Source organism: Mrakia frigida, assembly GCF_051309035.1.
Source record: "Mrakia frigida strain ATCC 22029 unplaced genomic scaffold BDY24scaffold_3, whole genome shotgun sequence".
In the NCBI taxonomy this organism is placed as follows: Eukaryota; Fungi; Basidiomycota; class Tremellomycetes; order Cystofilobasidiales; family Mrakiaceae; genus Mrakia; species Mrakia frigida.
Genome location: NW_027481278.1, coordinates 1031843 through 1044709, shown reverse-complemented (window position 1 = coordinate 1044709; position 12867 = coordinate 1031843). Strand labels below are relative to the sequence as shown.

The following is a 12867-nucleotide window of genomic DNA, read 5'->3' as shown; positions in this document are numbered from 1 at the left end:
CTCCCTTTCGTCTCTCCTTCGTCGCGTCTCGTTTTGTTTTCGATTCTTTCAGCTCGGCGCACATGCACGCTCTCTTGTTATCTCGTTTTGTTCTCTGCTAGCTCTCACATACGGCTACACACTACTCTAATTGACTTGGATCTCGATGGTTCGAAACTAGCGTGGGGAGAGCGGACGGAGAGTCGAGAAGGAACGACGCGTCTCTCGAAGACCGATCCGGAGTTTGGTTTGTGGAGTGACGTTGGAACTCGAGTTGAGCAGATAGGACGGAGCTCGATCTTTTCTGGATCTATGATTGAGGAAGGAGTGTCCCTGCAGAGAAGAGATGCTCGACCACCGACCGAAGACTCCCGACGGTTCAGCCGTCAGTCAGGATATATATAAGCAAGCTTGAGTTCGTAGACCTCTCGCAAGCTGAAACTGACACGTTGATCTCTACATAACCGAAATTTGTGAATAATTGAGCTCTAGAAAAAGGGAAAAGGGAGGAAGATGAACCTCACCTCCTCCCTCCGGCAATCTACGACCCGCCTTCCTTACCTTCCATGGACCTCCCTGCCTCCCTCTCTCGTCTACTGGCACTCCCTCCACCCTCACTATCTCCTCTGCATACATCCACGTTACCTCGAGCTGGAGTACTCGTCGCTCTTTTCGAGGGACGCCATGGGGATCTCTACGTGTTGCTTTCAAGGTGAGCTCGATCTCTCCCGACCTTCAGCCCGTTCAGACTGCAGAGCTCATTCATTCTTCCTCCTTGCGTTGTACTTGTTTGGAAGGAAAGGCGATCTAAAGAGCTGAGGACCTATCAGGGGGATACAGCTTTACCTGGTGGGAAAATGGAGGCGGAGGACCCTGATATCGAGAATACAGCTGTGAGCTCCGAGTCTCCTTCCTTCCCTCCCTCCCTCCTCTCCTCTTCTCTCCTCCCCATCTTTTGCCTTTTGCCTCATGCGAGCCCCACGACTTCGAATCCGACGCTTCAATCCTGACTTTCTTTGGTTCTGCTTCCCTTTCGCTCAGAGACGAGAAGCCTGGGAAGAAATTGGGCTCCCTCCAGATCCCGATGTCGTCCGCCATCTGTGCACTCTCGATCCTTTCCTCTCTCGAGATAATCTTCTGGTTACTCCGTGAGCATCCCAACTCTTGTCTTCGACCTTCATTCCCTCGCTGAAACTCTTTCTGAACTCTTCCTTCCTCCAGCGTCGTCGTCTTCATCACGGACAACTCCATCATCGTTCGTCCCTCGTCTCGTCCTTCTCTCTCTCTTCTCCCCCTTGCACCTACTACATCGCTCACACACCTTCTTCTCGCCATGCCATTTCCAGCCCAAACTAAACACTCAAGAAGTAACCTCCCTCTTCTCCCTCCCGCTCGCCAACTTCCTCCTCTCCACCTCCCCGTTCCCTCCGTCCTCCGAGTCCCACCCTCCGGACACCTCAGAACCGTACCACAACTACCTCGATCTCGACGATTGGGGGAGAGCTCAAGTTCGGATCCACTGGTGAGCTTCGTTTCTCTTCCAAGAAACCCTCTTCTCCTTTCGTTCGTTTGAACCTGACCGACGCGTCCCTTTCTCTTTCTTTAACCTCAGGTTCCTCACGAACCGAGAACACCTCGGTATCAAACCCGTTCGAGGCTTAACAGCGTAAGCTCTCTCTCTGTCTCTCTCCCATACTCTCCCTCTCCTCGCTTCGAACTCAACTGATTTTCTCAACGCGTTTTTCCCTCGGCTCGCCAGCTCAATCCTCATCAAAGTCGCCTCGCTCTGCTTCGGCCGCCCTCCCTCCTTCGAGCTTCTCGCCCCTGGACAAGTGGATACGGACGTTCGGATCCAGGATGCTGTTGAGGAGGTCGCTCTTGCTCGGTCGGGGTCGAAGGGGAGGAAGACGAAGAACGAACGTCCTTTGGATCCGTGGCCGGTGGTGCAGCCGAAGCTGTGAGATCGTCGTTAGGTTGAGATGGGAGCACGGAATGGTTTAGTGCTTTTTTTCTTGGTTGGTCAGTTTGTTGTACGATCGGAGACGAGGATGCTTTTGCTTAGACGTCGCGTCGTCGTTGTTCTTCTTTTCGTCCAACTCGAACGAAAGAGAAAAAGCATCGAAAAAACATCATCATCACGACATAGTCACCTCCCCAGGGAAAGCTCCAACCCCACCCCCACCAGCTCCTTCCTTTTCCGGTAGCCAGAAAGCCTGCGTTTCGTCGCAACCAAAACCCAAAAAACAGTCAGTCTCCCATCTCTCCCCTCCCCCTCCCTTCCCCCTTGTTTCGAGAACTCACCAACTCCCCCGCCCCGGTAGCCAGCATCGCGTTCTTCGGATTCGACGCGACCGCTCTCGTTGGCCCTTGGTGACCTGCGTGTTCAGCGATGGGGAGGGTGTCCTTGAGGTTGAAGGCCGGTTGGCTTCCTTCTGGGACGTCTTGGACGACCTCTGGGAGGTCGGTGAGATCCCAGGTTAGGAGACGGCCATCGTGGGAGCCTGTGGAGTGGAAGAAAGAAGAAGGCGTGAGTTTGGGAGGGAGGAAGGAAGGAAGGGAGAAAGAGGGAGGAGGGAGAGAGGGACGCGTCGTCTTCGTTTTCGTTTCGTTCGAAGCCTCGATCTCCCTCTTCAGCTCCACCAAAGCCAATTCAACCCTCCCAACGCAACCGACACAGAAACAAGAGCACTCACCACCCAACACAAACTTCCCATCCATAGTCCAACACGTCTCCTCCCCGCTCACCCCCCTCTCGGGCTCAACTCCCCTGGATTCCAGTCCTACGTGACCAACGAGTCGTCGGAGGAGCGCTCCAGAGAAGGCGTCGAGGATGTAGTGGACGTTCCCCGAGGTGGAGACGAGGAGGTGTTTGCCGTTGGGACGGAAGTGAAGGGAGGTGATTAAAGGGATCCGAGGAGGATAGGAAACGAATTGGAGGGCGAGGTCGATGATGGGCATGGTTGCGAAAGGACCCTGGTGGAGGTTGGAGGAAAGAAAGGAGGAGAGGAGGGGAGAGGTCAGGGTTGGGAGAGGGAGGGAGAGAGGGAGGGATTGGGAGGCGACGAGGAGAGGGGAGGCGAAGGCGATTCGAACGAGAGCGTGGTGAAGCAGAGACGGAAAAAGTGCAAAAACTCACATTATGGAAGTTCTGCAAATCGTAGACGTAGATGGAGTTCTCTCCCTCTCCGTTCCCGTTCCTTGCGACGGCGAAAATCAACCCTTGGTTGTCGTAGGCCACGACGGGAGAGTGTCCAACTGTTACTCGGCCCTGTTTTCCCCCACAGCAAGCGATAGCACCAAAAAAAACAACGACAACAGCAAGAGAGAAGAACGAGAAACGCGTCAGGAAGAGAACGAAACGAGAACGAGAGCGTCGAGAGGTCGAAACTGACGGTGCAAGTCGGACTTCTGATATCCCACAGTCGCACTGTTTCGTCGAGGGAGGAAGAGATGAAGGTGTCGTCGATGGGGGACATGGAGAGGGAGGTGACGCTGTGGAAGAAGAGCGAACGGGAGCGAAAGTGTGAGTTCGACGAGACGGGAAGAAGGAGGAGAGGTCGAGGGAGAGAGGGAAACGAACAGTTGTGAATGGCCTTTGAAGTAGCTGATGTAGGAGTTCTTATGGAGGGAATGGAGTCGGATGGAGTCTGTTCGAGAACGAGGGAGAGATGTCAGCGGGAGCTTTGAACGGGGAGAGGTCAAGAAGAAGGAGAGGCGGTCGAGGTGAGCTTCGCTTCTGGTTTCCTCACCATCTGCTTTGGTGCTCGTGTGAAGCAAGCTGTCTGTCGAGTGAGTGAATCGAACGTGATCGATTCCGTACTTCTGGGAAGCGAACTTGTGAAGATGGCTGTGATAGGATGCAATCAAACGAAGGGAATGAGCTCGGGAAGGGAAAGACGGGAAGGGAGCGAGGGAAGCTTGACTGACGATCCTGTTTTGGAGTTCCATACGTGGAACTTGTCGTCCGTTGAGGCAGTTACGCAGGTTTCTCCTACGTCGTCGAAGGTGATCGAGTTGATGGAAGTAGGGGACTCGAAGAACTTGTCTCGAAACACTCGCGAGGGCTTGAACGATCGCTGTCAACGGGAGGGAGGGAAGGAGAGGAGGTCAGCTCGACCAGTCGAGATTCGTTTGAGCCCTCCGTCCTTCCTGGTCCTTCAAGAGAAAGGGTTTTTTTCTTACCATAACTGCGGGAGTGTAAGCAAAAGGTCCCGAGTCTTGAGATGTCGAAGTTGAAGGGATTGACATGGTGACGGATGGGAGTCTGGAAAGAAGGGATGGAAGGGGATTCGAGTTGACCTCAACCACCACCCTCAAGATCTCTCCTTCCTTCCTTCCCGAGAGCACAAAATCTTCCCCGACCGCTCTCGACTTCTTCTCTTCGCTTCTCTTTTCTTCGATGCTCTTCACTCTAGCGAGATCAGATGGTGAGTAACTTCCTTTCGATGCTAAGCGGGAACGACCAAGGGACGAAGCTCACCACCTCCTCGCGTCCCTTCCCCTTCTCTCCTCCAGGCGATTCCTCCAAATGGCCCGAGCCGAACAAACACATCCCTCACGGAGACAGAACGGTCAACAAATACGTCCCCTGTCTAGACGAGTAAGTTTGCCAACACGCGAACGAAACGAGAGCTTGAAGCTGACCTCCGACCTCTCCTTCCCTCCTCTCTCTTTCTCAAGCGACGACCCCAAGCTCAAGCTCTGGAAGAGCAAGATCGGTCAAGCTCTAGCTGTTTATACAGGCAAGGAGCCTAGTGAGTTCATCTCTACTGCTATCGAGAAAGAAGACGCGCCGAGCTGACCCTCCTCGTTTCGGTGGTGGCGAAAGGCAAGGACGACCAGTTGGCCGAACTCCCTCCTGGTTATCGACTCTTCGTGCACGTCTCGGTCTCGAAGAAGGCTAATACGCCGAGGAAGGATGTCTACATGTTTGGAAGAGCGTGAGTGCAGGTCGTGTCTGGGGTTGCTCGAGAGAGAGGTTGCTGACCTCGAGACGTCGGTTCGAACAGCGACGGGTCCAAGTACCGTTCGTGCCTTCTTCTTCCTTCCTCTCGTCTGTATCGAAGCTGACTCGAGCTCTCGTCCCCCCTCTGGTCGCTTCAGGTTCTCCCAACGAGTTCGTCGAACACGCTCTCTGGCTGTACGACGAGGAGGAACGCCAGCCTTGCAAATGCGGGTCAGTCTCGTCTCTTTCCTCTCTTCCCTCTTCCCTCCTCCCTCAGCCTCCTTCTCTATCTCTCACCTCCCAAACCTAACCTCTCTCTTTTTCTCCTTCCAGCTACTGCACAGGAGGAGGCATCGGCCGAACCTACCTCGTCAAAGCCAAAGACGGATCCCTCAAACGAGCCAACGAGATCAACCACTCTCTCTCGGACATCTACAAGAACCTCGCCAACGGAAGAGCCTACATCCCCGCTGGGATCTCGAGACCGAGGATGAAGCGGGAGAGGGTGAAGGGGAAGGGGAAGGCGAGAGCCGAAGGAGGGGTGGTGTTGCCTGCTGAGTTGGAGAGACCGAAGCAGAGGATGGAGGGAGTGCAGTACGTGGCGACGATGAGGAGTAAGGATCTTTCGGAGAATAGGACGTTTCGTGAGTGATTTGCTCGTTGTTGGCTTGGTGTTTTGTTGGTATGGGAGGAGAAGGAGGGAGAGGAGACGACGCGTCGAGCTGACTGGACCCTTTCTTTCTCTTTCCTCTTCTTTTCGTTCCTCCTTTCTCATCTCCTCCTTCCACCTACCTTCCCGAACTACTCTCTGCTCGAACCTCCAACAGGTCAAGGCGAACTCGTCTGGGTCCCCATCACCCCCATCTCTCGCTGGCCAGTCAACTCCATCGACTCGTTCGACGCGGCCTCCCAGTACCCCAACCTCACGTCCGAATCCCAAACCATCACCTACTGGCCGGCTCTCATCCAGAAGACCAACTACAACCATCCTCCTCCCTTCGCCGTCAATCAAGATCAAGAGCAAGATCAAGGAGAAGGCTCGTCGTCGTCGGTGCGAGCAACAAGGATGGAACCGTTCTGGTCGTATCGAGTCAACTTTTTCACTGTCATCGGGTGAGTCGCATGCTCCTTCCCTCTTACTCTCGTTCCCTCTTCTTCTTCTTCTTCTTCGTGTGCTCACTCACCTTTCGTTGCTTTCTTCCTTCTCGCAGCGAGGACGCAAGTCCAGACTTCACCGAGGATCAGATCCTCCCCTTCCTCGCCTACTCCCCTCACCAGGACGTCACCGCTTCCGTCGGAGAGGCTCTTCGACGAGCTCAGGATTTCCCTCATGTTGATCTCGTGGAATGGGTTGAGATCAAGGACGACTGGGACAAGGTCGTCGTTTACTACGCTGCTGCTCTGGGTGCGGCTGAGGAGTCGACGAAGGGTGAGTGTTTTCTTCGTTTCCTTCGTTCCGAGTTAGATATGGGATGATCGAGGCAAGCGAGCTGACTGAACCGTTGGGGTTTCTGCTCTTTGTAGCCTGGGGTCTCACGAATCAGTACCGAGTCGAGCCTGACGAGGAGAACCCTGCGACGCGACTTTTCTTCCAAGGGATCTGGTTCGTCTCTTCTTCCCCTCTCTCACCATCCCCAACCGCCTTCTTCCTTCTTTTCTCATCTCTCTAACCTCCATCTTCTTCGCTTCTCTCTCGCCTTTACACAGGTGGGGAGCAGAACGAATCTGGCTCGGCGATCTCGTTCGACTCTTCCTCTCTCACAAACACATCAACCTCCCCGTCGCCTCTCCCAACACGGACGAGGACGGACTCTACCCCCCGATAGGATCGGAAGATGGACCTTTGTTCTTTGAGCTGAACGGGATCTCCATCGATCCTGCGGAGACGGAGGAAGGAGAGAGAGGCTCGAAAGGGTTGATCTCGGGGAAGTTGTACGAGCTTGTGAACGAGAAGGATGTGGAGATGGAGGTGGATGAACTTGCTGGAGATGATGGGGAAGAAGAGGAGAACGCTGTTGGAAGGGAAGAAGGAACGAAGGTCGAACCAGCATGGCCAAAGAACGCCGACGCGTCTTCTTCCTCCACCCCCCTCGCCGCCAACGGTCAACCTCAACCACCTCCCTCCAGTTCTCCTTCTTCCCCTTCCAAACGATCACGCACCACTACCACCACCACCATCACCACCACCGAACCAGCTTCCATCCTCCCTCCTTCAGCCTTCGCCACCTCCATCTTCTCCCCCGTCCTCTTCACCGATCAACTTCGTCCCCTCCCTCAAGCTCCCCCAGGAAAAGCCTTCCGACTCCTCCACTCTCCCAAAATCAAGCTCACCTTCACCCTCACCATCGTCGCAGGGAGATACTACCCTCTCGTCGACTTGGTCAGCACGTTCCGAGGGGAGCCGATCCCTCTTCGAGCTTCCTCGCCCTCCCCTTCGAACGCCAACGCCGAAGCTTCTACCTCAGCCCGATCAACCTCTCCCTCGAAGGAAGCTGGCTCCTCCTACACCTCCTCGTCCGTCGTCGGTCGAAGCCTACAGGTCCTCGCTGGAGGAGAGCACTACCACCACCACCTCGAAGCAGAAGAACCAACGTCCCCGCTCCTGCCTGCCCTTCGGCCAGGAGGGATCCTCATGGGACCGACGGTCAGGAGGGAGACGAGGTTAGAGATGGTGAACGATCCGTTGAATGCTGTGAAGGATAAGATTAAGGCTGTTTGGAAGGCGTGAGTGCTCAGAACTTCGTTTTCGAGCGAACGAGGGAGGGAGACGCGTCGCTGACTTTTGGGTTTGGGTTTTGGCTTTGGTGGTCGGGTGCGTTGGGGACACAGGGTTCAACGGGAGGATGGGAGAGCTGAGGGTGGGTACGAGGGGGACATGGAGATGGAGGAGGATGGAGAGGGGGAGGGGGAGGGGAGGCCGAGGAAGTTTGCCAGGTTGACGGAGGAGTGAGGGAGGTTGGCTTGGTTTGGTTTCTGCGTGGTTTTCGTTCTGCTTCTGCTTCTTGGTTGGTTTGCGTGAGTCGTTACTTTTTCTTTATCTGCTCCTTTTGCTTCTTTGCGACGTGATTTAGGTTCTTTCTGCGTTTCGTTAAGAGTTGAAGAGAGAAGAGCGAGTTCGGGGCGGCAGAAAGGCGAGTGACGAGCCAGAAAACGAGAGAGTAAGGTAAGGAGACACGCGATGCGGTAGGAACGAGAGAGCTGAGAAGATGTGCTGGAGCTAGATGTTTAGATGGTATGTAAGGTGACGAGACGCGTGTGTGTAAAGATGAAGTTAAAAAGAGAGAGACAGCAAAGCAAAAAACGACGACTCCCGCTCTCCTCAGACCTGCGTCTTCGCCTTCCCTCCTCCGAACGCCGCATTCCACTTGAACTTCTTCTTCAACGAAGCTGCCAGAGGATCCTCCGGGGTGGTAGGCCTCTCCGAGCTCTTGCTCCTCGTCATCGGGCTCGATAGTGGAGGCAGATCCTGGACTGGTTTGGGAAGTTCAGCTCGTTGAGCAGCGAAGAAGAGAAGCCTGCTGCTCTGTTCTTCCCGTTCGTCCTCCGATTCGGGATCGAGGCGAGTAGAGTTGAGCTTGGGTTTGGTGCTGGAGGCATTTGAGTATGTGGACATGGAGATCGGGAGGGAGGGACGTCGACTTGAGTTGAAGGCGGGAAGGTCCGAGCGACGACCGATGGAGCGGGAAGGGAGGGACGTAGGAAGGTCCTCGAACGAGTCGACGTTCTCAGCCTTACGCTCCTTCGTTGGAGAGTTGGAGAGAGAGTAGGCGGATCCGAAGAGGGAGGAGGAACCGTTAAGGGAGGCCGATCCTGAAACGGTTTGAGATCGATCTCGGGAAGGTCGTTTCGCCGTTCGAGGAGGGGAGTTGCTGAGAACGTATTGAGGAGAGGGATTGGAGTTGGAGCCGAAGGGAGAGATTTTAAGACGTTCCGAGCTGAGGAAGAAAAACGTCGGACGATCAGCATTCATCGAGGGAACAAAGACGACGTGAGGGCACGAAACAGAGAGCTCACCTCTCCTGATTCAGCTTCAACCTTCGGATTTCAGCCTCGTCGTCAACGATCCGACCAGTGATAGCGACGACGGGGTACTGGCGGGAGAAGCTCGGGGGGAGCGAGCCGACGCGAACCATCTTGTCGATGCTTTGAGAGATGGCGGTTGAGAGAGAGCTGGCGGGAGAGAAGTGTCGAAAGTCAGGATCCAGAGGAATTGAGGGTGGAGCCAGCTGAAAGGACTCACGCAAGGTCGGCTGCTGGATCGAGGAAATGAGGAGGGAAAGCTCGTCCGTCGCGTGGAGGTTGGCTCGAGAGGAACGAGACGATCGAAGAGTTTCCGGTCTCCTGGGAAGCCTCCTTGACGGCAGCTGGCTCCTGTCTGCAGATGAAGCAGAGGAAGTCGGTGACCTGCTCATGACGAGACTTGGCGAAAGCTGGGGAAGAAACGAAAGAGAGAAGGACGGTCGGTGAGCAAACGTTGCACAACGAGCCTCGAAGAAGAAAACGAAGCCGAAATCAACTCACCATCCATCAACGCATGCATCTCAGGCTCCTTCGACTCTAGAAGGCCTCCGAAACTCAAGCCAGAGAGAGACCTGCAAAAACGAGAAGGAAACGGAGTCAGCTGCAGTCTCGACGCGACTGATGAACCACGACTCACTTCGCAACGAGCTTGAGCGTATGATGCACTGCTGGATCTGGAAGAGCCGAAGTAAGGCCGAATAGGGACGGGTACATCTTAACAAAGCCGTAACGAAAGTCAGCTCAGATCTCCTTCGACTCGACGCGGCCAGACCCACCATTCCTGGGACCAAAAGCCGAAGGAACAGGATCGATGTGATAGCCTTGAACTTGTCTTCGCTCTTCACAGCGTTGAAGAGAACACCGAAGACGTTCCTCACGAATCTACGAGAACGAAGAAAGGGGACACGCGTCAGTCGTCGAGAGTCGTCCTGAAAGAAGAAAAACGAATGGAACTTACCCAGGAACAATCCCTCTAGATGCATAGATATCTGCCCAAACAGATTCCACTAGTCCCATCAACGTTCGGCCATCGGCAGCCACCTTCTTCTTCCTCCTCTCCGTCCTCTCGTACTCCTTTCGAGCAAAGTCCATATCGTCCTTCTTCAGCGGTCGAGTTTCCGTTCGATCAAACTTGATATCGAGGGCGATGTTGTTTGAGCAGATGTAGGTGATGGTTCGGAAGAGAGCGCTCGAGAGGAAGGGCTGGAGGTGATCCTTCATGAAGACCTCGAGGCACTGCGAAGAGAGAGGAGAGGATCAGGGCGCGGTCGGGCTGAGGTGTTGGAAGAGAGACCGTACCTTGGTAAGAATAGTTGAGCTTCTGAAGATGGTATCGGACGCTGGTGAAGTCGAATCAGTCCCGAGTGCGCCAGCTTCGACGCGTCGAAACCGAAACTCACAAAGGTCCTCCGCCTCGACGAGACTTTGAATGACCTGCTCCGATGTTCCGTTGATGAGAGCGTTCCGCATGAGAGAACGAGCGACGACTTCTTGATCCGATTCCTTCCAGACGGGAAGGACGTTCCGTATGGGATCGATCAACGACTAGCAAAACGGAAAACGAAAGTCGTCAGGGACAGAAAGACGAGGGAGAGTTTGGAGGCTACTTACGAGCTCGAGGTCACGATAGTAAGCTCGAGAGAAAATGATCTGCTCTGTGAAGGTCACTCGAACCTGTGGTACGAAGAATAGGTCAGCGAGGTTCGAAGAAACCAATCGGAGACGCGACGAGGGCGAAAGAACGAGACGCACCTTGAGTTCCCCGGCGTACTGGGATCCATCGAGCAGAGGATACCAGCCTTCCATACTAGAGAGAGAACGGACAACATCTTCAGCGATGATAGGCTTCAATCATCTCGGATCGAGCAACAGCAGAACCAAAACTCACGTCTCTCCCTCTCTCATCACTCCCTTCCCTCCGACCGTACAAGTTCCCACCAGTCCCTCCCTCCCCATCTTCCGTTCCTTCCACACAACCAACTTGATCTCCTCCCTTCCCTCGCCATCCAGATCTTCAAACACAAAGTTCTGATCCCACTTCGCCTCTCCTCGGCTCACACTCGTTCTCGCCAGCATCCTCCCGGACGTTCCTCGTCGACTTCCTCGCATCGGTACGGACTGGATCTCGACGAAGGTTGAAGGAAGAGAAGCGTCGTCCTGGCTGACGAGAGAGGCGGAGGACGAGGCGACGTGGTTGGAGGTGGAAGAGGAGAAGCGAGCTTCGCACACTCGAAGAGAGAGTTTCGTCTGAGTTCGGTAGGTGGGTTCGAGCGCGACTTGCCAGGTTGGGGAGGATGAAGAAGGTGCGGTTTGGGGAGGAGTGGTGTGGACGGGGAGGGTGGTGAAGGATCGAAGGAGAGCTAGCCAGGTCCGACATGTTTCCGAGCTCGGGAAGCGAAGGTAGAGGTGCTCGAGGGTTGTTGAGGACGACGCGTCGCTGAGGAATCCTGGGGACGAGGAAGGAGACGACTGAGGCGGCATGAGGTGGTAGGAGGATCCTGCTCCGAGTCCGTAGGGTGCTGAAGCGGTAGAAGGTCTCCCCGGTAATGACCTTGGGGATTTCGGAGAGGAGTTGGCGAGGTGGTGGTGGGAGGAGTGGGAGTTGTTTCGTCCGAGTCCGTGCAGAGCGTCGGGTCCTTGTCCTGCTCCTGCGAACGACGGAGAAGATGGAGAGGGTGGAGGTCGAGAGGAATGTCGATGGCTGGGTGAAGGAACAGAAGTGAGAGATCCTGGGGAGGTTCGATGGCTGATGAGGAGAGTGTGAGGGAGGTGAAACAAGGAGGGGTCGACGCTTGAGATGTCGGTCGAACGAAGAGTCGTAAGATCGACGACCTGAAGAAGGTAGTCGTCCTATCGACCAGCCGAGCACAACAGATGAAAATCAGAGGAGAAATAGAAGAAAGAGATTGATTATCAGCTTTGTGCTCGAGAAGAAAACACACAGGAGGGCGGCGAGGGGTGCAGTGGTCGTGGAAACGAACGCACTTCTGAGTAAACTGCCAGTTGGCCTGCTCCTTGCTCTCTAGGAACGAACAACCGAACCCTACGAGCCTTCTCTACGCTCTTGCTCGTCGCTCCTCCTCCAGGCAGATGAATCATCGAAGGCTTCTGAGCGAAAACTCGGAACTTCAACTGGCTCGATTCCTCTGCACCGTCGGACCTCGCCTTCAGCGTCGTGCTCTCCCTTTTCGCAACGAGCTTCTTGATGGGAGCGTTCTGAAAGTCAACAGACAAAAATAGACCAGATCAGCGTTAAATCCGAATCAATGTCGGTCGCAGAGACGCGCCTCTCAGCTCTTGAGGTGATCCAAAAAGGGAAAGGAGGGAGGGAGGGAATGAGCTCACCCGCACGAACGAATCTGAATGGCCTGAGATAGGTCTCGATCCGCTGATATCCGTAACAAAGACGGAGAACCCCTCGGGTTGAGTAGGAGGTTGAGATCTACGGCCGAAACTTCCAAGGGAGGACTGGGAGGACGAGGGATGAGAGATAGAAGGGGAGGGAGGAGAGCGGACGTCGGACAGATCAGGGAGGGATTGATTCGCTACACAAGGGCGAAAGAAGATAGATATCAGCTTCTGGATTCGTCTCGAGTCATCCATAAAGGCACAAGGAAGAGACTAACCTGAAACCATAGCGAAGAGAGTCGAGGGAGAAGGAAGGGCGAGCCTTCAAAAGAGGATGGTGGTTTGGAGGGAGGGCTGAAGCTGACTCTGGGTCGAAGATCCTCTCTAGGCCGGCCGTCGATCTGAAACTTGCTTGCTTGGAAGCCGGCTACACGAGAAGGTTCACAGACGGGGTTCGATATAAACTTGATTGCCTGTTAGGGAAGGGAAGAACGCTTCGGGGAGGATCGAGGGGAAGGGGGAGTGGAAGTCGAAGGCAAGAAGGCGCGAGCTGAGTCGTGGCTTCTTTCGTGCTG

General features: G+C 54.8%; 4 protein-coding genes across 4 annotated transcripts; 2 read left to right on the top strand and 2 right to left on the bottom strand.

Annotated features, from left to right (window-relative positions):
- The first annotated feature begins 491 nt into the window (after positions 1–491).
- Positions 492–2092, top strand: BDY24DRAFT_377422 (NUDIX hydrolase). Its single transcript, XM_076638772.1, has 7 exons — positions 492–691; positions 782–872; positions 1021–1127; positions 1201–1234; positions 1326–1501; positions 1592–1645; positions 1739–2092. The coding sequence occupies exons 1-7, from the start codon at positions 546–548 to the stop codon at positions 1938–1940; spliced, it is 810 nt and encodes a 269-aa protein (XP_076500466.1). The 5' UTR covers positions 492–545; the 3' UTR covers positions 1941–2092.
- On the bottom strand, positions 2093–4288 carry BDY24DRAFT_377421 (WD40-repeat-containing domain protein). The gene is made up of 9 exons (XM_076638771.1): positions 4162–4288; positions 3907–4055; positions 3729–3826; positions 3560–3626; positions 3372–3471; positions 3116–3247; positions 2673–2952; positions 2281–2480; positions 2093–2192 (listed from the first exon to the last, which is right to left on the bottom strand). Exons 1-9 carry the CDS (start codon positions 4225–4227, stop codon positions 2115–2117), a joined length of 1170 nt encoding a protein of 389 aa, XP_076500465.1. The 5' UTR covers positions 4228–4288; the 3' UTR covers positions 2093–2114.
- On the top strand, positions 4289–7798 carry BDY24DRAFT_377417 (uncharacterized protein). Its single transcript, XM_076638770.1, has 11 exons — positions 4289–4406; positions 4495–4579; positions 4660–4733; positions 4808–4919; positions 4989–5005; positions 5083–5155; positions 5258–5568; positions 5752–6037; positions 6136–6353; positions 6449–6527; positions 6632–7798. The coding sequence occupies exons 1-11, from the start codon at positions 4379–4381 to the stop codon at positions 7650–7652; spliced, it is 2304 nt and encodes a 767-aa protein (XP_076500464.1). The 5' UTR covers positions 4289–4378; the 3' UTR covers positions 7653–7798.
- BDY24DRAFT_438385 (uncharacterized protein) lies at positions 7799–12804 on the bottom strand. The gene is made up of 14 exons (XM_076644352.1): positions 12571–12804; positions 12290–12489; positions 11930–12160; positions 10833–11794; positions 10697–10751; positions 10556–10618; positions 10244–10489; positions 9903–10180; positions 9721–9826; positions 9582–9658; positions 9446–9516; positions 9165–9354; positions 8939–9094; positions 7799–8859 (listed from the first exon to the last, which is right to left on the bottom strand). Exons 1-14 carry the CDS (start codon positions 12578–12580, stop codon positions 8244–8246), a joined length of 3261 nt encoding a protein of 1086 aa, XP_076500463.1. The 5' UTR covers positions 12581–12804; the 3' UTR covers positions 7799–8243.
- Between the last annotated feature and the right edge of the window lie 63 nt (positions 12805–12867).